The following is a 21,724-nucleotide window of genomic DNA, read 5'->3' on the forward strand; positions in this document are numbered from 1 at the left end:
TGGACTACACTTGGGATAGGTCATCAATATCAGATCGGTGGGGATCTGCCGTTCAGTACACCCACCAATATGCTGTTAAAAATGGTCAACATGCTCAGGTGAGTGCGGTGGCCCCCTTACTCCATACAAGTTATAACACTGTACATTGTATAGCAGCTTAATGCCATGCATTTGAATGGGACTAAGCTTCTGTAGAGGCTGTGGCACTTGTGTGTCTCTTCAGACAGTTGATTGGAGGTAGTCCACCACTTGTGACCCCAGCCAATCTGATATTGATGACCTTTCCAAGGATTGGTCATCATTATTGTCGTGTTGGAAATCTCCTTTAAGGCTGCCTGTCCACGGGCGAATTTTTATTGCATACCCGGCGGCAATAATTCAGGCGCGGGAAATGCAGTGACCGCTTTCCATAGCGTTCTCCGCTCGCGGGCGGCGGCAATATCGCAGCATGCTGCAATTTGCCACGATTCTCCGCCGCGGTGAGCCTATCTGTCAGATAGACTCAGTGCGGAGAACCGTCAGCTCTCTACTGCTCTCTCGGGTGTCGGCTCCCGTGACTGAGAGCCGTCGTGAGATATCGCTACGTCCGTGGACAGACAGCCTTAAGGCGTCGTGCACACGGCCAGGTCTGATTCCGCATGCAGAATCCGGCCCTGGCATCAGCGCCCGCACGTACCTACTTTTCTTTACTTAAATCTGTACTGTTGATGGTCTGCACAGCTTCAATAGAAGCCGTCCGCGCAAACATAGAGCATACTGCGAGGTTTTTGTTTTTTTTTTTCATCCATGAGCGGACACCGCAATTGGTTTCCGCTCATGTGCATGAAGATTCCTTTTTCCATAGCATTGAATGATGCTTCCTGTGGCAGCCCCAGGTTTGCAAGTTCTGACTTTTTTTTTTTTTTTTCTATTTTTCCATGATTCTCATTTTGCTGCAGTTTACCAGTAACCATTTTATTCACTTTTCAGGGATAACAACAAGCCAATCAATGTGCTCACCGGGATTGACTACTGGCTCGATAACCTGATCTGTAACGTCCCAGAGCTTGTCATGTGCTTCCATGTGAATGGGATTGTGCAGGTGAGATGGTGAAGAATTGACTAATATTCAGATGCCAGGCGGACAGAAAATGTGAACGCCCCCTCTCATAAGTACTACCTTTGTACTACCACTAGAAAGAGAGGCGGGGGTCCCACTTTTAGGCAAGACCATTGAATGGGTGACATGTGATGCCATATTTCTAGTGGCTGCAAGGTTTCTTCGGAAGGGTCTGTGGCGCGATGCTCTGCATAAGCTTCAGGTCCTGCTCACATGTTCCTCCTTTTTGCTTTTTTTTTTGGCAGAAATATGAAATGATTAAAACTGAAAGATATTCCGAATCTGGAGAACTCCAACTTCTCCACCAGGGTGATTAAAGATATTGCACAGAACATTTTATCCTTTCTAAAGTCGAACTGCACGAAGGAAGGCCATACATACTGGCTGTTCAAAGGTGATGTCAGGATAGACTGCGGATGAGCGGATTGTTCTCCCAAAAAGTGTATTTTATTTATTGACTTTTGCCCATTTTGTCCTACTACTGCAGCCCAGCGGCAGCGACATTGTGAAGCTCTATGACCTTACTACTCTCTGCGAAGAAACGGAGGACAAGTACCTAGAACCCCTTCAGCGATGCCGGTCGCTGTGTTACTCTACAAGTAAGTCATTTGCTGACTTTGGGCATGTTAACATCTGAAAGGTATCCAGACTTCTACTGTAACGTTCACCTTCTACTTCTATGGGGGCAGACCTATGCTAGATGGGTGTCCTTATTGCATACATTCGGCAGACTTAAATGTGGACACGGTATGAGTGCCTTAACTCACGGGGGAATCTGTGAAATGGGTTGTACCAGAATTGTGGCAGAATAGTCGTCACAAGGGATTTTATTTTGTGTAAAAATTGGGGGCTTTTTAATTCTTACACCAACTTCGCACTCAGACTTGCGGTGGTCCCCACCTCCTTAAGGCGGCGCTTGGACTGCGGGGTCCCCACCACCCCTTAAGGCGGCGCTTGGACTGCGGGGTCCCCACCCCTTAAGGCGGCGCTTGGACTGCGGGGTCCCCACCCCTTAAGGCGGCGCTTGGACTGCGGGGTCCCCACGCCCCTTAAGGCGGCGCTTGGACTGCGGGGGTCCCCACCCCTTAAGGCGGCGCTTGGACTGCGGGGTCCCCACCCCTTTAAGGCGGCGCTGACATTGGGTGGTATTGATGCAGGGTGGTGAGTGCAGCCAGCATTCGTGCTCCTCATTCCTCGGTTCTCCTGTACCAATGGGGACTCCCCCCCCCCCCCCCCCCCCCCACCCCCCCCCCCTCCCCTCTTTTGGACTAGTGGAAGTGCTCATTACATTATTGCCCCAGAGCAATGTAAAGCCTTCATCCCTCATTTATTCTGGCTTCGTACGTGTCATTCGGCCTCCTCAGCAGGAACAGGTTATCCTATTTGAATGGAAGTGGGAGACTGACGTGAGTTATGGAGTCTTGCGTCTACTGGGACATTAGAAGAGCCACTCAAGAATAGTTAACTGCTGATGAGTTTAATAATTAAAAGCCCATCCTCAGTCCCTTCTAACTAACAAATATCACTACAAGTCTCTATCTTTTGAACACTTTTGTGTTTTGTTATCCCTGTCAGTTGTGATACTTCCCTGGAGTGCGCTTGTAAACAAAGCTGGAGTCTCTGCGGAGTTGCGCTCTGTAAACTATCATTAAATATTTATCATGATGCATTAAAACTGTAAAGTTTTTACAGCTTCGGGAGGCAGCGGAACAGCAAAACGAGACAAATGGCATCCGGGTGTGAGGGAGCGACCTCGTGTGGTAGCTTGTGGTACTGCAAGTGTAGTATACAGATGCTGACTCCTGATCTTTGCTTTCTTGTTGTTTTTCTGTAGGGTAGCTTGTAATATGATGATAAAGAAACCCCAAAATAGGAAACATTATGGAACGATACGCACTTTGTTATTAAACTGTCTGAAGTTGGTGGATAAAGGAAGGCACCCGCAGGTAAGTTTTGGCAATAAGTTATCTTTTAGGATATGTTCACATGTGTCAGATTCTCTGCAGTGGCAAAATCTGCACTAGAGATGAGCGAGTATACTCGCTAAGGCACATTACTCAAGCAAGTAGTGCCTTAGCCGAGTATCTCCCCGCTCGTCTCTAAAGATTCGGGGGCCGGCGCGGGTGACAGGTGAGTTGCGGGGGGGAACGGGCGGGCGGGGGAGAGGGAGATCTCCCCTCCCCGCTCTCTCCCGCCGCACCCCGCCGGCCCCGACTCTTTAGAGACGAGCGGGGAGATACTCGGCTAAGGCACTACTCGCTCGAGTAATGTGCCTTAGCGAGTATACTCGCTCATCTCTAATCTACACCAAATAGTTTGTTGCAGATTTCACCGCCTTATATGAAGATGTGCAACTCCACAGCATTACATTTATTTGTAGGTCCATTTGCGCTGCAGATTTTTTTTTCCCTTGTATGTGGATGGGATTTCTTGAAATCTCATCCACACTGCTGGTGCTGTAAAATACTGAACATTTTCCGCAGCCAATTCTGCAGGATTTCTGAAACGTGTGAAAGTGTAATGTCGGGCAAAAACTGACTTGCACAGAGTTATGTTGCTGTACTTTCCCCTAAGTTTGACTTTCTTAAGCATTCATTCTGGCTGGTACATGATGGGGCTGAACTGGGGCAATTGGCCAGCACAGGCTTTAGCTATGGCCTAATAGGGTACAACACGAGATCACTGCATTTGACAGAAAGTTAAACGCCATAATTCTAAGCAAAAGTGGCAGTTTTTTTTTTCATCTTCTTGTATCAGTTTTTCATATACGCTTTAAAGGAATCATCCGCTCTAATGAGTCTCATGAACTAAAGTTTCAGCCTTACAAGAGCTGGGGCAGTCAGTCCAGAGATGTTGCACTTCTAGTCGCCTTCCTCCCCGTTTCCTTGAGCTCTGGCATGAAAGCCACCGCTTCCTCTATACAGCAGATTACTTGCACGCACAATCATGTGAAAGAAGACTAGTTCTGTCGTTAGGAGCGTGCAGAAGTAGTTTGTTGTATACTATGAGCAATGACTATACAAACAGGGAGTAAGGTTAGCTTAAAGGGGTTGTCCCGCGCCGAAACGTTTTTTTTTTTTTCAATAGCCCCCCCCCCCCCCCCCCCCGTTCGGCGCGAGACAAACCCGATGCAGGGGTTTAAAAAAAAAAAAAACCGCATAGTACTTACCCGAATCCCCGCGCTCCGGTGACTTCTTACTTACCTTGCGAAGATGGCCGCTGGGATCTTCACCCACGGTGGACCGCAGGTCTTCTCCCATGGTGCACCGTGGGCTCTGTGCGTTCCATTGCCGATTCCAGCCTCCTGATTTGCTGGAATCGGCACACGTGACGGGGCGGAGCTACGAGGAGCAGCTCTCCAGCACGAGCGGCCCCATTCAGAAGGGCAGACCGGACTGCGCAAGCGCGTCTAATCGGTAGATTAGACGCTGAAATTAGACGGCACCATGGAGACGGGGACGCTAGCAACGGAGCAGGTAAGTGAATAACTTCTGTATGGCTCATATTTAATGCACGATGTACATTACAAAGTGCATTAATATGGCCATACAGAAGTGTATAACCCCACTTGCTTTCGCGGGACAACCCCTTTAAGTGTGATATCTCTGGACTCGCCGCTTCAGCTTCTAATAACGCATAACTTTATGGGGTTCATAGGACATAGCTGACAATTTTTTTTAAGAACTGACTAAAACATTCTTAAAAGGTGTGTGAATCCAACTTATGGGGTATAAATTAGTACAAGATGAGTAATGTAATGTATTTACAGAGTTACTCAGCTTTGTCTCCTGATTGGCTTTAAGTGTTGACTTTTCTGTACTTGCTATATGGTTTTATTTATTTATTTTTCCCTCATGTCAGATCATTGCCTCGGCCAACTACATGCTGTCAGAGCTCTTCCAACTTGAGCCCAAGAAAGAAGAAAGTGGAGAAGGATCTCTTAATGGGAACTCTGACGAGAGCTACAGTGAGGATGAAGAGGAGGAAGAAGAAGAGCTGCCTGATAGTGATGAGAATGGCTCATACTCTTGTCCTCCTAACCCACCAGAAGACTGCAAAGCCGTGGCCATCATTAAATCTGTCCGGGAGTTGTCTGTTCCGGAGAAGTACAAGTCCACTCATCAGATCAGGGTAAGGAGAGACCTACACAACCAGACGTGTGTAAGAGGATGTAGCGCTGTAGCCGTGGCCCTACGGACTCTGACACCTTCATTTAGCCGGACAGGCTGTCAGTGTGTCGTGTGGGCTGTCCCCACTGCTCACTGTCAGTAGAGGACATTGGGCTGTCAATCAAGTTTGACATCACCCATTGACAGTAAGCAGTGGGGACCACTTAATAAATAGACAGCGCCCAGAGCTCGACCTAAGAAGAATCTGTCCGGGCAAATGCAGGAGACTATGGAACAAAAAAAAAGGATAGAGTCAATGGGGATGCAGTTGTAGTGCTGTACATATATCCCTGATGACTTTGTCCTGTGACAGGTTTTCTTTAAGTGACAGACTAGTAATCATTAGGAAATTATAGCACCAATGTTTCTGGTGGTGCAATGCGCACAGAGCTCTGGTGCATGCACGTTGCCCGCGCACAGAGCTCTGGTGCATGCACGTTGCCCGCGCACAGAGCTCTGGTGCATGCACGTTGCCCGCGCACAGAGCTCTGGTGCATGAACGTTGCCCGCGCACAGAGCTCTGGTGCATGCACGTTGCCCGCGCACAGAGCTCTGGTGCATGCACTTTTCATCCCATACAACAGGGATCACAACCTGCACACACTGATCACCCCCTGGTTATGTGACCCACACAGGTGACTGATCACATGACGGTGACATCACAGGTACTGTAAGTACACGGCTGCTGTACGGCTAGGTAGTTAGTATTCCATAACAACTGAGGCCGTGGGGGTTTGTAGGGGGTGTAGTCCACCCTTAATCTGCATCGGGGTGACGGACCTATGATGATGTCAACGTCGTGATCAGGGGCGTAGCATGTAACTCATGGACAGACAGGTTGTCGTTAGTATTTTGATAGCAGGACAGCAATTTGGTCGGATGCTCCTATTCCAATATTCACACCCCTCCCTACCCTTTGGCTTCACTTCATTGCTCCTATTACTTTTCTCTGCACTTTACTTCCAGCCCAGCTGTGCATTTCCCGTTTGCAGTGACACAGAAGAACGCTGCCGCTTAGTCCTCAGTTATGTTCTAGAAGTAAGTTATTCTTTGATTCTTAGACCAAGTTTTGTGTTCGTCTTCTAAATGAGTTCAAAGTACAAAATTTGTGTCCTTTTTAGGGCTTAAAATCTATTGACTGCAGCATTAAAAAGGAAGGGGAACTGCCAGCTGCTGACCCCAACACGCCGATACCCTTAAAATACGAAGATGAGTCTGCCAATGTCGTCTCTGAATGTCTAGAAAAACAAATGGCACTGTTCCTGCAAAAAAGTAAGCTGATTTATTCTTCAGATCTGTTAATATGGAATATTTTAAAGATTTTGCGCAGGGTTAAAGTGGTTGACTCGGATTTTGTCTATTGATGACCTATCCTCGGGATAGGCCATCATTAGTTGGTTGGCAAATGTCTTCTGCTCTGGATTCCCAGGCCTGTGTCAGTGGATCGTGCTGGAAGTAGATAGTGTTGGCTGTATTGCAGTGGCCCAATTTGGTACTGCAGGCTCAGCTGCCATTGAATTCAATGGAATCTGTTCCAGTAGTACCGAACTGGCCCATTGTAATGTTGACAGCACTATCTGCTTCCAGTACTATTCACACTGAAAGCGGGCCAAAGCAGATCAACTGATCGGCGGGGATCACGAGTTTTAGACAATCGTCAACAGTAAAACTACAAGACAATCCTTTTAAAATAAACATGGTTGGTTACTTTGACACGTAGCCCCACAACTGTCCATGGGTGCTGTAACTTCGGCATAAACTGAAACTTATAGCTGAGGCCAAACTGCTTTTTCAGGTAGGTTGTAGGATGGACACAGTATGTGCCCAAATGGACCGCACTGACTTATAATGGAATTCTAAGGTTGGGCCAAGGTGTTTATAGGCAAAAATAATGCTGCACGCTGTGAATTTCCCGTTTTTGGGTATTGCAATTTTTTTATGATCTTGCTAGTTTTTCTTTCTTTACTTGAAAACGCTGGTGGCCATACACCTGGGTAGATATCAGGAGGCCATACATACCAAAAACCATTTACAATGAATTGTCTTGTTTACAAGTAAAATCTGCAAAGATCACGTGGCCAAAAAGATGCATCATAAGACTTCCTTCACACTGCCAACAGCGATGTTGCATCTGTGTGCTGTGCGATATCGCAACTTTTGAAGCGCTGTTTTGCTGGGATTTTTGGGGGAGGCTTAAAGTGTAAACTCTACCCTGAAAATAACCCCTATCTGCATGGGAAAAAAAAACCACATCACCTAAGAGGCATTATCTGTTCCACCGTACATCTCTTCTGCAGCTCCAGCTTTTGTTTGTAGTCTTCAGGGAGTACTTCCTGGTCAGGGGTTTCAAATACCCCGCCTCCAGGAAGCGCTGCCTCTGATTGGCTGAGCCGCAGCGCTCACGAACGAATCAGAGGCAGCGCTTCCTGGAGGCGGGGTATTTGAAACCCCTGACCAGGAAGGGCTCCCTTAAGACTACAAACCAATGCTGGAGCTGCAGAAGAGACGTATGGCGGAGCGGACAACGCCTCTTAGGTGATGGATTGTTTTTTTGTTTTCATGCAGCTAGGGCTTATTTTAGGGCTCAAACTGTAGGATTTTCTACTGTAAAAGTTGCACCGCACGAAAACCATGTTTTCATGCGATGCAACACATGGGAAGGCTCCATAGGGCAACATGGGCTACAAAACATCGCAAATTGCAACTGTATAGAGTGACGCAATTTTGTATACTCACAATGTAGCAGTCTACAAAACTTCGCTAATGTGAAAGGACCCATCGGAAAGCATGTGCTTCACATTCGTGCGATTTGTCGCTCGTGTAAAACCGTCCAAAAGCCATAGCAATTTTGTGAAAGGTGGTCTCCCTATTATGGGGTGCAATGATCAGCCCAGGACTTCATTAGCTTTATCAATTCAGTTTTTCCTGTAGATTTTTCTTTTTTTCTGTTGCCTTGCTATTTACAATCCATTTACAGGTTGGGGCATCCCAAGGCAGCCATTCTGCCAAAACTGCATTGGCCAGAACTTCTTCTCCCATGCTTCCCAAGCTGCCCTGCACAGCCATGCTCCAATAATCTGCAAGGCAGCATCTAAATACCTGCCCCTCTGTTGCTTATAGTAACTAGCAGTGTCCTCGTGTCCCTGTTACTAGAGAAGCCAAATGCCCAATGACTAGAAGAGAGACCAGAGGTCAAGCAAAATAAGAAAATCCAAGTATATTACAAGATTGATGATACATACCGGCTGTTAGATGAGCAGAAGTTGTGTGAGATGTTAGTGTCCATTTCAATAGCTGTCCAGGTGATTGAACCCTTGCTGAAAATCTGTTTGCAAAGAAGAAATAGCATCCAAAACGATGGCAGGGCCGTTTACCATTAGACTTGCCAGTCAATTGTAATTCGCACTGTTTGGTGTCCACTGATTTATTTTCTTCTCCCCCTGTCTAGTGGAAAGCTCTGATAAGCAGTGCTCCAGCCGATCTGGGATTGCTCCGGGTTCCTGGCAATTTAAGATGAAGCTACAGCTGATTATTAAAGCCTCAAAAGCATATTTTGTGTTATCAGATGCTGCAATGAGCCTGCAGAAATACGGCCGAGCCTTGCGATATGTCAAGCTGGCCTTACAGTGTTATGGTAAGTTGCTGCCTGTTACTGACAGGGGGATACAACTCTGGAATTTTCTATGTTTTTAAACACTATTCGTAATTATTAGGAAATTATAGTACCAGTGTTTCTGGTGACACAGCGGTGCTACATACATTGTTCATTCCATACAACAAGGATCAGAAGCAGCACAGCACTGGAGATGAAGGCCCTGTGATGACATCACCTTCATGTCCTGCCCCTGATCACATGACGGTGATGTCATCAAAGGTCCTGCATCCTTGTGCAGATTACGGGCGGACTACAAACCCCCTGCGGCCTCAGTTCCTATGGAATACTAACACCTAGCCAGACAGCAGCCGTGTGCGTATAGGACTTGTGATGATGTCACCGTCATGTTATCAGGGGCAGAGTATGTAACTTTCATACTGGGGATAAAGGACCATTGATGACGTCACCGTGATGTGTCCAAGGGCGGAGCATGTAAGTCACTCACAAACCCCCTCACGCACCGACGGACAGGTCGTAGTTAGTAGTATAAGTATAGCAAGAACCTTTGGTACTTTTTATGGCAAATTGAGTTGTAATATATGTAAAGAAGTAAATTCAGCAAAGATACTTTAAAACTGAGCTTAATGGATCGTTATTAGAGATGAGCGAGTATACTCGGTAAAGGCAATTGCTCAAGCGAGCATTGCCTTTACTGAGTACCTGCCCGCTCGAGATGAAACGTTTGGGTGCCGGCGGCGGGCAGGGAGCTGCGGGGGAGAGTGGAGCGGGACAGAGGGGAGATCTCTCCCTCCCTCTCTCCCCTCGAGCAATTGCCTTTACCGAGTATACTCGCTCATCTCCAATCGTTATCTCTTGTTATCTGTGCTGAACTCCCTCCAGTTCCAGGTCCCATTTTTGATAGTCTGAAGATTGCCTCGGTCATCTTGGACAATCTAATCTCCACAGTTCATTGGTAGTTTTAGGCTACCATTGCACTATACCTGCTCACGGATTGGCCAGCGCTGCTCACGTGATCAGCCCTGGCGAGTCAGAGATCAGTGCACAGTTACAAAATTGCAATGACCTTCTCTGAAAATGGAATCTAGAACCGGCAGATCGGAGTGATAATGGTAGAGAACAGTGGCGGGTAATAAAACCTGACGATGCATGAGGGAATTAAGCTGCCTGGATCAGAGGATATTTTGTGTGTCTGGAGACTTCGTGGCGGTCTCATAAAACTATGGTGGAGTCGAGGGGGAAAAAATGGCTATTGGCTGAATGACCGGTCACATCCTCTGAAAAAGCAGATCACGTTGCTTAGAGCCATTTACACGGATAATTGTCATTCAGGCAGCCATTAGATTGTAGCGATAATCCTTTGGTGTAAATGCGGCCAGTGATTGAGCGACCATTGATATCCCCGTCACCCTCCACTTCTATTCAGCGAGCGATTACGCTCAAGTGTGACAGTATGGGAGCGATTTAACCCTTTCCAATCCACTGTCTGACGTCTGAAGACATTCTGATTGAGCCTGTACAGCTCCAATGTTGGAAGATGTCCGGCAGGGTATTCTTACTGTATATTACTGGCCGCTCTATTGTCGGGGGCCTCTCCAGCATGCCCCATACCGCAGTACTGGCTCTAGCCAGCAGATGGTGCCATTGTATAATGGCAGAAAGAGCCCCCTAGGAAACCCTAAATCCAAAATTGGATTGCAAAGGGTTAATCTTTGGGATGACTATCAGACCAAGCGAACCACATTCATTTCCATGTAAAAGGACCTTACAGATTACAGGTTGCATCCTCGCTAATTCCCCCAACGTATTCGCTTTAGCTCTAGCTGCACTATTCGCCCACAGCGCCCAATGTCAGTCATTTGTAGTCATCTGTGCTCATTGCCAATCCAATGTCATGCCAGGCGCTGACAGCGAGTCGTGGAGACTGCCCACTTGAGGGATGACTGGTAATAGGAGCCCTTGCGGCGAATCAGGGAGTCGCGTTTTTAATGCAGTCTGTATTGCTTAACCCTTGACTCTCCCTATAGAGTAATGACATTTGTAATTAGGAGATTGATAAAGCTTGTAAAATACTGAAAAAAACTGCATAAAAAAGTTTTCCATAGATTTGCGGTCCTGTATATGCACAGCAATGATATTGGTACTGTGGCCTGCGTTGTGTGGGATATGTACAAGGAAGCGCTGAAGAATCTCAGCATGGAGACGTCTTGAGGCGGCGCTCAGAGCCGTTATTATGGGCTGCAGATGGGAAGTGCTTCCCGTTGATGGATGACATCTCCCTCCTTGCTCAGTCGGGTGTAGATGGCTCTGTCATTTAGGAACAGGACTGATAAATGCTACAATCTTGTTCCAGGATGTAAATTGACACGTTTGCCGCTGCTCTGCTACTTCTCTTCTCTCTCCTCCCGCGTAGATGCTTACAGCTGTCTGTGTACCAACCAAGTTCCCGACGTAACGCTGCTGCTGTGCCAGTACCTCACGCTCTGCGGCGACATCCAGCTCATGCTGGCCCAGAACGCAGGCAATCGAGCCGCCTATTTTGAGGAATATAATTACCAGACGAGAGACGATCAGGAGATTCTGCACAGTCTGCACAGAGAATCCAGCTGCCAAGGTGAGTCCTGCTGATGCCGCCCCACACTCCCTAATGTAGAAGCCACGTTATTTCACCAACTTGCCCCTGGTTGTATGCCTCTTTTGAATGAGTTGATCTAGTTTTAATCATTGCACGCAATTAATTGCAATCTTCCATATTTGCTGTTTCATTGGCTATCTGCGCTTACTTCCGATGAAGCGATTTTTCCCTTGCATACACCAGTGACTTGCAATTGGGGTGCCACGAGATCCCTCTAGAGGTACCCTGGCACTTCAGTGCTCGTTTTTGATCAATAAATGAGCATAATCCTCTTTTTTTTTTTTTTTTTTTTTTTTAGCGGACGCGCCACGCGTTAATCTTTATCCGCTAGATGCGCTTTCTTAGACATTGCACACCAGAGATAAATGGGGGAGTGTGATTTGATTTATGGGTGCAGGTGTGAAGAGAGGGGTGAAGCTCTGTAAAGGATTACATTTAGTGGTGAAGGGGGTCTGATCCTCGCCGCCGGATCCGACCCACTTGTCTGCAGGTGGCCTTAGGGTCAGGAAACCCACAGTCGGACCGGGATGGACGTCTGTATTATGGATGCAAAAACACGGCCGAAATACGGTTGTGTCTCTGGCCTTAAAGGCAACCAGTCAGCAGCTTTTGACCCCATAATTTACTTAATGGAGCTCAACGGTGAGAGAACGAGGAGTCTCCAGCCATATGAACTTTTTCTTATGGAAAAAAAGGAGACTTTGCAACAGATTCATTGCAGATTTGCTTGTCGTTGCATGTTTGGATCCAGCTTAAATTGGTAGGGATTTCCTGAGCGATCTTGTAGCAGAAGAGATAAGCAGTGCTCATATAGTGCCGCTCATCTTGGTATGATCGTCGGCTTCTGACACAAGAACGTGACGCTTATGTAAATATTCACAGACCTTGCACATTATAGGTCTGATATAAATACATGAGACGATAGTCCCTGGGGTCGTGGTCTACATTGTGCTTTTGCTTATTTTTACTTGTTCTTCTCAGGGTTCTCATTTGTCACCGACCTGCTCACGGACTTGGAGTGCCAGCTCTCCATCAGCTGTAAGTGCTATGAAGCGGCCAATGACATCCTGGTTGTCACTAACCTCAAGAACCAAAGCCCCGAGCAGCAGAGTCAGGTGCTGAAGAGACTGGGCAATATCCGCAATGAAATCGGAGTGTTTTATATGAACCAGGCAGCCGCCCTCCAGACTGAGAGATCAGGTAAGTGCTCCCGCCTAATCTGTGGACTTGGTGGTAAACGTACAGATTCATTTCTGTGCTTAGTGTAAGTTTTATCAAGAGAAACACATGCCCAATACATGCCGGTATATTAACTTATCACTTGGAAACTTTTATATTGCCAAGGAAGGAGGAAAACTTTATATATCCTTGTATTTCCTTGCTGCTGTACAGGATTAGAGATATAGCGCCACTGTTGATCACAGGTTGTGTCTGGTATTGCAGCTCGGCTCCATTGAAGCTGCAGTTCTCTGAAATAAGTTCTTACTGTTGGGGTACATTCACAGGTGATTTTTATGTTCTGCGTCAAAATTCGCACTGCTTGATTTCAGATTTTGATGCAGTTTTTGCTGTAGATTCATGGATTTACACCCTTTCCGTTAAAGTGGTGAAGTCTGTTGCAGATACGTGTCAAGATCTGGTAAGCATTTTGGTACAGGTTTTCTGCTACCGAAAATCTGCCCCAATTCCGCTACGTGTGAATGTACCCTTTAAAATGTCTCCACACATGGGTGAGAAAGAAAAAAAAATACGCACTTTTTGACGTGTGTGTGTGTATATGTATATATATATATATATGTGTGTGTGTATGTATGTATGTATATGTGTGTGTGTGTGTGTGTGTGTGTGTATATATATGTATATATATGTATATATGTGTGTGTATATATATGTGTATATATATGTGTGTATGTATATGTATATGTATATGTGTATATATATATATATATATATATATATATATATATATATATATATATATATATATATATATATATATATATATATATATATATATATATATATATATATATATACACACACACACAGTGTCTCAACAGATAAATTGAATCTTTTTAACTCCTTTACCACCACCAATATATCTTCTTACAAATGCAGCTAAGGGGCCTTATTCTACTCATCGGTATCCTGTGCACCCTGGAGCTGTGTGATAACAGCCTAGCTCAGGCACCAAGGGCTTCTTCATGCAAATGACTCTGAGGTTCATGTTTGCAATGGGCTGTGCATGGAAAGCACATTGACAACTTGCAGGAAGTGGGGCTATTCAGACATGTTTTTTTTCCTCTTACAAGAAACAATGGTCTATTAAAAAAAAAAACACATCTCCTATTCTGGTCCAATTTCTAAGACCGAGGTCCCATTGGTCAGTGGGTGTGCGAAAAAAAAAAATGGAGCGTGCATTGATTACAATGGATTGTCCCATAAAAAGAAACCTTAAAGGGGTTGTCCCGCGAAACAAAGTTGGGGTATACACTTCTGTATGGCCATATTAATGCACTTTGTAATGTACATTGTGTATTAATTATGAGCCATACAGAAGTTATTCACTTACCTGTTCCGTTGCTAGCGTAACCGTCTCCATGGTGCCGTCTAATTTTCAGCGTCTAATCGCCCGATTAGACGCGCTTGCGCAGTCCGGTCTTCTCCGTGTTGAATGGGGCTGCTCGTGCTGGAGAGCGCTCCTCGTAGCTCCGCCCCGTCACGTGTGCCGATTCCAGCCAATCAGAAGCTGGAATCGGCAATGGACCACACAGAAGACCTGCGGTCCACCGAGGGTGAAGATCCGGGCGGCCATCTTCGCAAGGTAAGTAAGAAGTCACCGGAGCGCGGGGATTCGGGTAAGTACTATCCGTTTTTTTTTTTCAACACATGCATCGGGTTTGTCTCGCGCCGAACGGGGGGGCTATTGAAAAAAAAAAACCCCGTTTCGGCGCGGGACAACCCCTTTAAGGCTCTGGCACAACCTCCTGGTGGTCAGTGACTCAAAAAGAGTCACATAGATGGTATCGGTGTCTTTAAAAACACACTTTATTCTGAACCAGCAGCTAACACATTTCGAGGTGCAAAGACCTTTTCATCAGACACACCAAAATATGTCAAAAAGTACATCTGTATATTTTAGAAGCCTACTATTATATTAACATATTTGCTAACGTATGCGTGTGATTGTTTTTTGCTCATTTTTTTTCTTCATGCCTTTAGCTTACTTCTTACACCCCATTGCACAAGTCTTGCTACTTACTCGCTAAATTGACTATTAGTCTGTAATTCAACTATATGAATAAGAGGTCTGCGCCGCTTGAAACCACATATCTGCTCACTCAGAATAAAGTGTGTGTGTTTTTTTGTTTTTTTTTGTTTTTAACCCCTTAAGGACATAGCCCTTTTCTTTTCCTTCCCATTTTCGTTTTTTTGTTTGAAAATGAAATCCCTGATCCCTCTGCACTGTGACAGCCCTTCAGATATTTGTAGACAGCTACTAAGTCTCCTCTCAGCCTTCTTTTTTGCAAGCTAAACATTCCCAGATCCTTTAACCGTTCCTCATAGGACATGATTTGCAGACCGCTCAACATCCTAGTAACTCTTCTCTGAACTTGCTCCAGTTTGTCGGTCTAGACTACACTCTCCGTTGAGTAGTCAACCACCAACAGGTTGCGCCATAGCCATGCAGCAATGCTCCCAACTGGCCGGCATGCAAGAAACTGCAGCACAACTCCCTTCAAACTAAAGCTATCCAGCACATCGTCGCCAGGAATATTGCATATCTCCCTCTATGCCCTCTCCCTGCCCCATGAACCAAGTAGTTGTATTACATTATTGGTTTAGAATTACTTCATTACTTTGATATAGAGAGTGTGTGCGTGGTATGTATGTAAGAATATTTATTATACTAAAGTAATTCTAAATGACTAATGTAATAATTGATATATAATTAGTGTGTGAATACATTTATAAACACTCATTGTCTTCTGCCATCTTCCAGCACATCGGGGTGTCTCTAGCGCTGAGCAAGACTTGTGGAAGAAAAGCTTCTCCAGTTTCGAAAGAGGAATTGCCAGCTTTAAATCGATTGAGGATACGACAAACTCTGCCCTCTTACTGTGTAACATGGGGCGGCTGATGAGGATATGTGCCCAAGCTCACTGCAGCAGTGGAAATGATGAAAGGAGGGGGGAATTCTCTCCAGAAGAGGCGCTGTACTATAATAAGGTGGGTATTACCCGTTGTAGTGGCTGTTGGCTATTACATGCTATGCCGACGTATATTACATTACACTCCATTTGAGTTACAGTCCGCATTGTATTCCTAAGCTATATTCAATATTATATGGAACATGGCTTTTTGTCATCAGACACATTGCTATCAGCTGGGTTCTTATAATACAGGGGGAAAGTCAGATCTTTCTACAGCAGATTGTTGTACACTGTCCAGTCTAGAAATCGCCAAGGCAGCCTCTGTGCAGACACTGAATCAGCAGGAGTGAGCGATGTGAGCTCCTCAACCTGCAGTCTAGCTCCAGATCAGTGTAATATTAGTAATGCTATGTTTCTGCAAAGTTACGCAGCACATTAGACAAATGACTTCTGCATATAAACAGTAAAATTGGGTGGAACACTGGCCTTTCACTATTTCCCTGAAGCAAAGATGTAAGTCTGCATTTACCTCCCCCCTCCTTAGCTCCTTTATGTAAAGGGTTATTTCATATCGGGAAGATCATTTGTAACACTCCTAACTCGTTTTAATGACACTCTAATACATAAATTTGATATCAATGGAAACAGAAACTGAAAGTTTTTAGTTTTACAACATCAAAAATGTCTTCCCCCATCAGAGGTGATCGGTGTGGATCACGGCTGACTGATGCAACGGCTTCTGGGATGCCCCTTGCAGATCATACATGGAGGGTGGTAAGGATGTAGAATCCAATGTGTCCACCCCACCACCACCACCACCACCACCCCTAAGACAAAAGTCACGAGGCGTAAGGCCCGGGGAACGTGGAGGCCAAGGAAGAAGTTCACTATCCTCACCATCTGCCCGGCCCATCTGTTTGTTTGGTAGTCGCCTATTTGGCTCGCTTCTGACTTCTTTGTGATAATGGGGTTGGCCCGACCTGGTGGAAGATGAAACCTGGGATTTCATGTTCCCACTGCGGCAGCAGCCATAATTGTAGCATCTAGGTATGAAATCCCCGGGATTGTTTCCTCATGGAAGAAGGATCGGTTACAATTACGATCCTCCCTGGTCTCTATACAGCTTGTTTCCACTGATCGCAGCCGCCACCGCAGTCCTATAAGCTGTAGGCGCTTCTGTATTTGCGGCTCTGCAGATTCCTACAAGCCTGGCCGGGCCCTCAAGGTTTTGCCCTGTGTGAGCATGTGTAGAAGCTGCTGGCCACCTCTCTGCATCTCTCTACAGCTGTCTACGCCTGGTAGATGAGTGCCCATCCCATTGATTGGCGCTCCACTACAGGAGCAAATTGATCCATGTAACACTGTTGAGTTGTCCTGTACACAGGTTATGGCCCATTTATACGGGGCGATTATCATTAAGAATTGTTCAAATTACTGGCTTCCTCGGGAATTTGAACGAGTCGGAGTGATGGCAGCAATACTCGCTCCTGTCTATCGGTACAGGAGCGGGCATCACTAGGACAAGCTGCCAAGCATAGTTTCCCCGAAGCTCGTCACATATAGATGGGTCATTGGCGACCTGCTGCTAACGGGCACGTAACGGCGTGTCATCTTATCTTGTCTTTGTAGGCTGTTGATTACTATCACAAAGCATTAAAGTCGCTCAATAAAAGAGAAACTCATCAAGCTGTTTGGGATTCGGTTTACTGGGAGCTGTCCACAACCTATTTCACCATGGCCACTCTGCTGCAGGACTACGCCCCCATCTCTAGAAAAGCACAGGAACAGGTAAGGAAAGTCAACTCCATCTTAACACTGAACGGGACCGAACATTTATCTAACCTGCTTAAAATGAGAACCAAAAACTGATTAACCCCTGAACACTACAGGACGTACAGGGCGATCTCTCTTCATACAGCGCGGGCGTCAGCTGTTTATTACAACTAACACTCGCGGGCACGAGCTGCAATCAGCTGCGCCGCTGTTTGGCACTATAAACCCTTCAAATCCCCCCAAACATCGCTATAGCATTACATCATGCTGCAGCAGCGATCAAAGCATCGCTAGTTGTTGTCCCCTAGGAGGACTGAAAAAAAACATTAAAATAATGTACATTAGATCGTATATTAACCCCTTAAGGACCAGGCTGTTTTGTACCTTAAGGACCAGACACTTTTTAGGGATTTTACCCATGTGGCGGTTTTACTGCTCTATTTTTTTTCCTGTAGCTACCAAAATTATTTTTGCTGCATTTTTTTTTTCCGTGACACATGGGACTATTTTTTTATATCTTTTTCACTGACTTTTTTTCCCGTTTTTTAGTTTTATTGGGGGTAAGAAGCTAAAAAAATAATTTTGTTTTAACATTTATAATTTTTTTTTTACATTATTTTTATATTTACCCTAAAATAAAGTATGGGAATGGGTTCCTCTATTTGTTTCGGACGTTTTGATATACAGTATGTATGGTTTTGGTTTACAGGGCGCATACGGCGACGGTTTTTGTTGGCGTCTGCTTTGTGTTATTCTCTTTCTTTTGTATGTATTGTTGTTTTATTCTGTTATTTTGTTTTACTTATGTATGTAATTGTGTTTTTTACTATCTGTGTCCCCCATGACGTCATATAAGACCTCTGGGGGACATTCACATGTTTTTTTTTCTTTATTTGACACTTTCCCACTGTAGCTGGGGCGTCCATAGGAGCCCTAGTTATAGGGGAAAGCAACCCCTGTGGTGACATTAGTCACATGCAGAGCTGCCAGGGTCTAAGTCTGACCCTCCAGCTCTGCAGGCTCCCGTAGTGAAAGAACATGTTACTTTCACTTTGCCCATACAGTGCTCATTGAGCACTGTATATCGGAGAAACAGAAGGCAGGAAGGGTTATCAGCCGTCACTAACAGCTGATAACCCGTTCCTGCCTCTGACTGATTGCAGACCAGTAGAGATGAGCGAACGTACTCGTCCGAGCTTGATACTCGTTCGAGTATTAGCGTGTTCGAGATGCTCGTTACTCGTAACGAGCACCACGCGATGTTCGGGTTACTTTCACTTTCATCTCTGAGACGTTAGCGCACTTTTCTTGCCAATAGAAAGACAGGGAAGGCATTACAACTTCCCCCTGCGACGTTCAAGCCCTAGACCACCCCCCTGCAGTGAGTGGCTGGCGAGATCAGGTGTCACCCGAGTATAAAAATCGGCCCCTCCCGCGGCTCGCCACAGATGCGTTCTGACATACTTTAGGGAAAGTGCTATCTTGGTGGAGCTGCTATAGGGAGAGTGTTAGGAGTATTTTAGGCTTCAAGAACCCCAACGGTCCTTCTTAAAGCCACATCTAACCGTGTGCAGTAGTGTGGAGGCTGATTTTTGCAGTGTTGCACTTTTTTTTTTTTTTTTGGTATATCGGCCGTGCAGAGCATTGCGCCCTGCAGTAATACTCCAGGGCCAGAAGCGCTTAGGCAGGGACAGAAGACATATTGATTGAATATAGGCAGTGGGCCTTTGCAAAAACATTTGGGGAAAAAAATCTATTTGGGCTGCCTGTGACTGTCCTCAGTGTTCTGGGTCGCTGCTGGGTGTAGTAGTTCTCCAAATTCATATGCAGCCAGCTAAGTGTTACAGCAGGCTTGCGCAAAATTATTTCCTGGCGTTCTGTAAGCGAAGTCAGCCTCCAACCACGGGCCAATAAGCGGCACATTTAATTACAGCGTTCTGTTTCTGCACTACTGGTAATACAGCATGCTGAGGGGTAGGGGTAGGCCTAGAGGATGTGGACGCGGGCGAGGACGCGGAGGCCCAAGTCAGGGTGTGGGCACAGGCCGAGCCAGTGCGGTGGCCCGGGGTAGAGGCAGGGCCAGACCGAATAATCCACCAACTGTTTCCCAAAGCGCCCCCTCGCGCCATGCCACCCTGCAGAGGTCAAGGTGCTCTACGGTGTGGCAGTTTTTCACAGAGACGCCTGACGACCGACGAACAGTGGTGTGCAACCTTTGTCGCGCCAAGATCAGCTGGGGAGGCACCACCACCAGCATGTGCAGGCATATGATGGCCAAGCACCCCACAAGGTGGGACGAAGGCCGTTCACCGCCTCCGGTTTGCACCACTGCCTCTCCCCCTGTGCCCCAACCTGCCACTGAGATCCAACCCCCCTCTGAGGACACAGGCACTACTGTCTCCTGGCCTGCACCCACACCCTCACCTCCGCTGTCCTTGGCCCCATCCAGCAATGTCTCTCAGCGCAGCGTCCAGACGTCGCTAGCGCCACTGTTTGAGCGCGAGCGCAAGTACGCCGCCACGCACCCGCACGCTCAAGCGTTAAACGTGCACATTGCCAAATTGATCAGCCTAGAGATGCTGCTGTATAGGCTTGTGGAAACGAAGGCTTTCAAAAGCTTGATGGCGGCGGCGGCGGCCCCGCGCTACTCGGTTCCCAGTCGCCACTACTTTTCCCGATGTGCCGTCCCAGCCCTGCACGACCACGTCTCCCGCAACATTGTACGCGCCCTCACCCACGCGGTTACTGCCAAGGTCCACTTAACAACAGACACGTGGACAAGCACAGGTGGGCAGGGCCACTATATCTCCCTGACGGCACATTGGGTGAATTTAGTGCAGGCTGGGACAGAGCCAGAGCCTGGGACCGCTCACGTCCTACCCACCCCCCGAATTGCGTGCCCCAGCTCGGTGGTGGTATCTGCGGCGGTGTATGCTTCCTCCACTAAACCACCCTCCTCCTCCTCCTACGCAACCTCTGTCTCGCAATCAAGATGTGTCAGCAGCAGCATGTCGCCAGCAGTCGGTGTCGCGTGGCGTGGCAGCACAGCGGTGGGCAAACGTCAGCAGGCCGTGCTGAAACTACTCAGCTTAGGAGAGAAGAGGCCCACTGCCCACGAACTGCTGCAGGGTCTGACAGAGCAGACCGACCGCTGGCTTGCGCCGCTGAGCCTCCAACCGGGCATGGTCGTGTGTGACAACGGCCGTAACCTGGTGGCGGCTCTGCAGCTCGGCAGCCTCACGGACGTGCCATGCCTGGCCCATGTCTTTAATTTGGTGGTTCAGCGCTTTCTGAAAAGCTACCCACGCTTGTCATACCTGCTCGGAAAGGTGCGCCGGGTCAGCGCACATTTCCGCAAGTCCCACACGGACGCTGCCACCCTGCGGACCCTGCAACATCGGTTTAATCTGCCAGTGCACCGACTGCTGTGCGACGTGCCGACACAGTGGAACTCTACGCTCCACATGTTGGCCAGGCTCTATGAGCAGCGTAGAGCTATTGCGGAATACCAACTCCAACATGGACGGCGTAGTGGGAGTCAGCCTCCTCAATTATTTACAGAAGAGTGGGCCTGGTTGGCAGCCATCTGCCAGGTCCTTGGAAACTTTGAGGAGTCTACCCAGATGCTGAGCGGGGATGCTGCAATCATTAGCATCACCATTTCTCTGCTATGCCTCTTGAGAAGTTCCCTGCAAAGCATAAAGGCAGTCGCTTTGCACTCGGAAACGGAAGCGGGGGAAGACAGTATGTCGCTGGATAGTCAGAGCACCCTCATGTCTATATCTCAGCGCGTTGAGGAGGAGGAGGAGGGGGGAAGAGACAGCTTGGCCCACTGCTGAGGGTACACATGCTGCTTGCCTGTTATCCTTTCGGTGTGTATGGCCAGAGGAGGAGGAGGATCCTGAAAGTGATCTTCCTAGTGAGGACAGCCATGTGTTGCGTACAGGTACCCTGGCACACATGGCTGACTTCATGTTAGGATGCCTTTCTCGTGACCCTCGAGTTACACGCATTCTGGCCACTACAGATTACTGGGTGTACACACTGCTCGACCCACGGTATAAGGAGAACCTTTCCACTCTCATTCCCGAAGAGGAAAGGGGTTCGAGAATGATGCTATACCACAGGGCGCTGGTGGACAAACTGATGGTAAACTTCCCATCCGACAGCGCTAGTGGCCGAAGGCGCATTTCCGCGGGCCAGGTACCAGGGGAGGTGCGTAGATCAGGCAGCATGTACAGTGCAGGCAGGGGAACATTCTCCAAGGCCTTTGCTTTCTGG

The 21,724-nt window shown here is 47.2% G+C and overlaps 1 protein-coding gene across 1 annotated transcript in view; it reads left to right on the plus strand.

The window, feature by feature from the left end:
• Window positions 1–21,724, plus strand: part of EDRF1 (erythroid differentiation regulatory factor 1) — a 98,261-nt gene that overhangs the window by 15,340 nt on the left and 61,197 nt on the right. The window contains 14 exon segments of the mRNA XM_066601135.1: window positions 970–1,081; window positions 1,345–1,368; window positions 1,370–1,493; window positions 1,588–1,655; window positions 1,658–1,698; window positions 2,934–3,045; window positions 4,961–5,230; window positions 6,235–6,306; window positions 6,390–6,540; window positions 8,717–8,902; window positions 11,295–11,495; window positions 12,498–12,716; window positions 15,520–15,746; window positions 17,300–17,458. Coding sequence (XP_066457232.1) covers window positions 970–1,081; window positions 1,345–1,368; window positions 1,370–1,493; window positions 1,588–1,655; window positions 1,658–1,698; window positions 2,934–3,045; window positions 4,961–5,230; window positions 6,235–6,306; window positions 6,390–6,540; window positions 8,717–8,902; window positions 11,295–11,495; window positions 12,498–12,716; window positions 15,520–15,746; window positions 17,300–17,458 — 1,966 coding nt within the window.

This window comes from Eleutherodactylus coqui, chromosome 4, assembly GCF_035609145.1.
Source record: "Eleutherodactylus coqui strain aEleCoq1 chromosome 4, aEleCoq1.hap1, whole genome shotgun sequence".
NCBI classification, from domain to species: domain Eukaryota; kingdom Metazoa; phylum Chordata; class Amphibia; order Anura; family Eleutherodactylidae; genus Eleutherodactylus; species Eleutherodactylus coqui.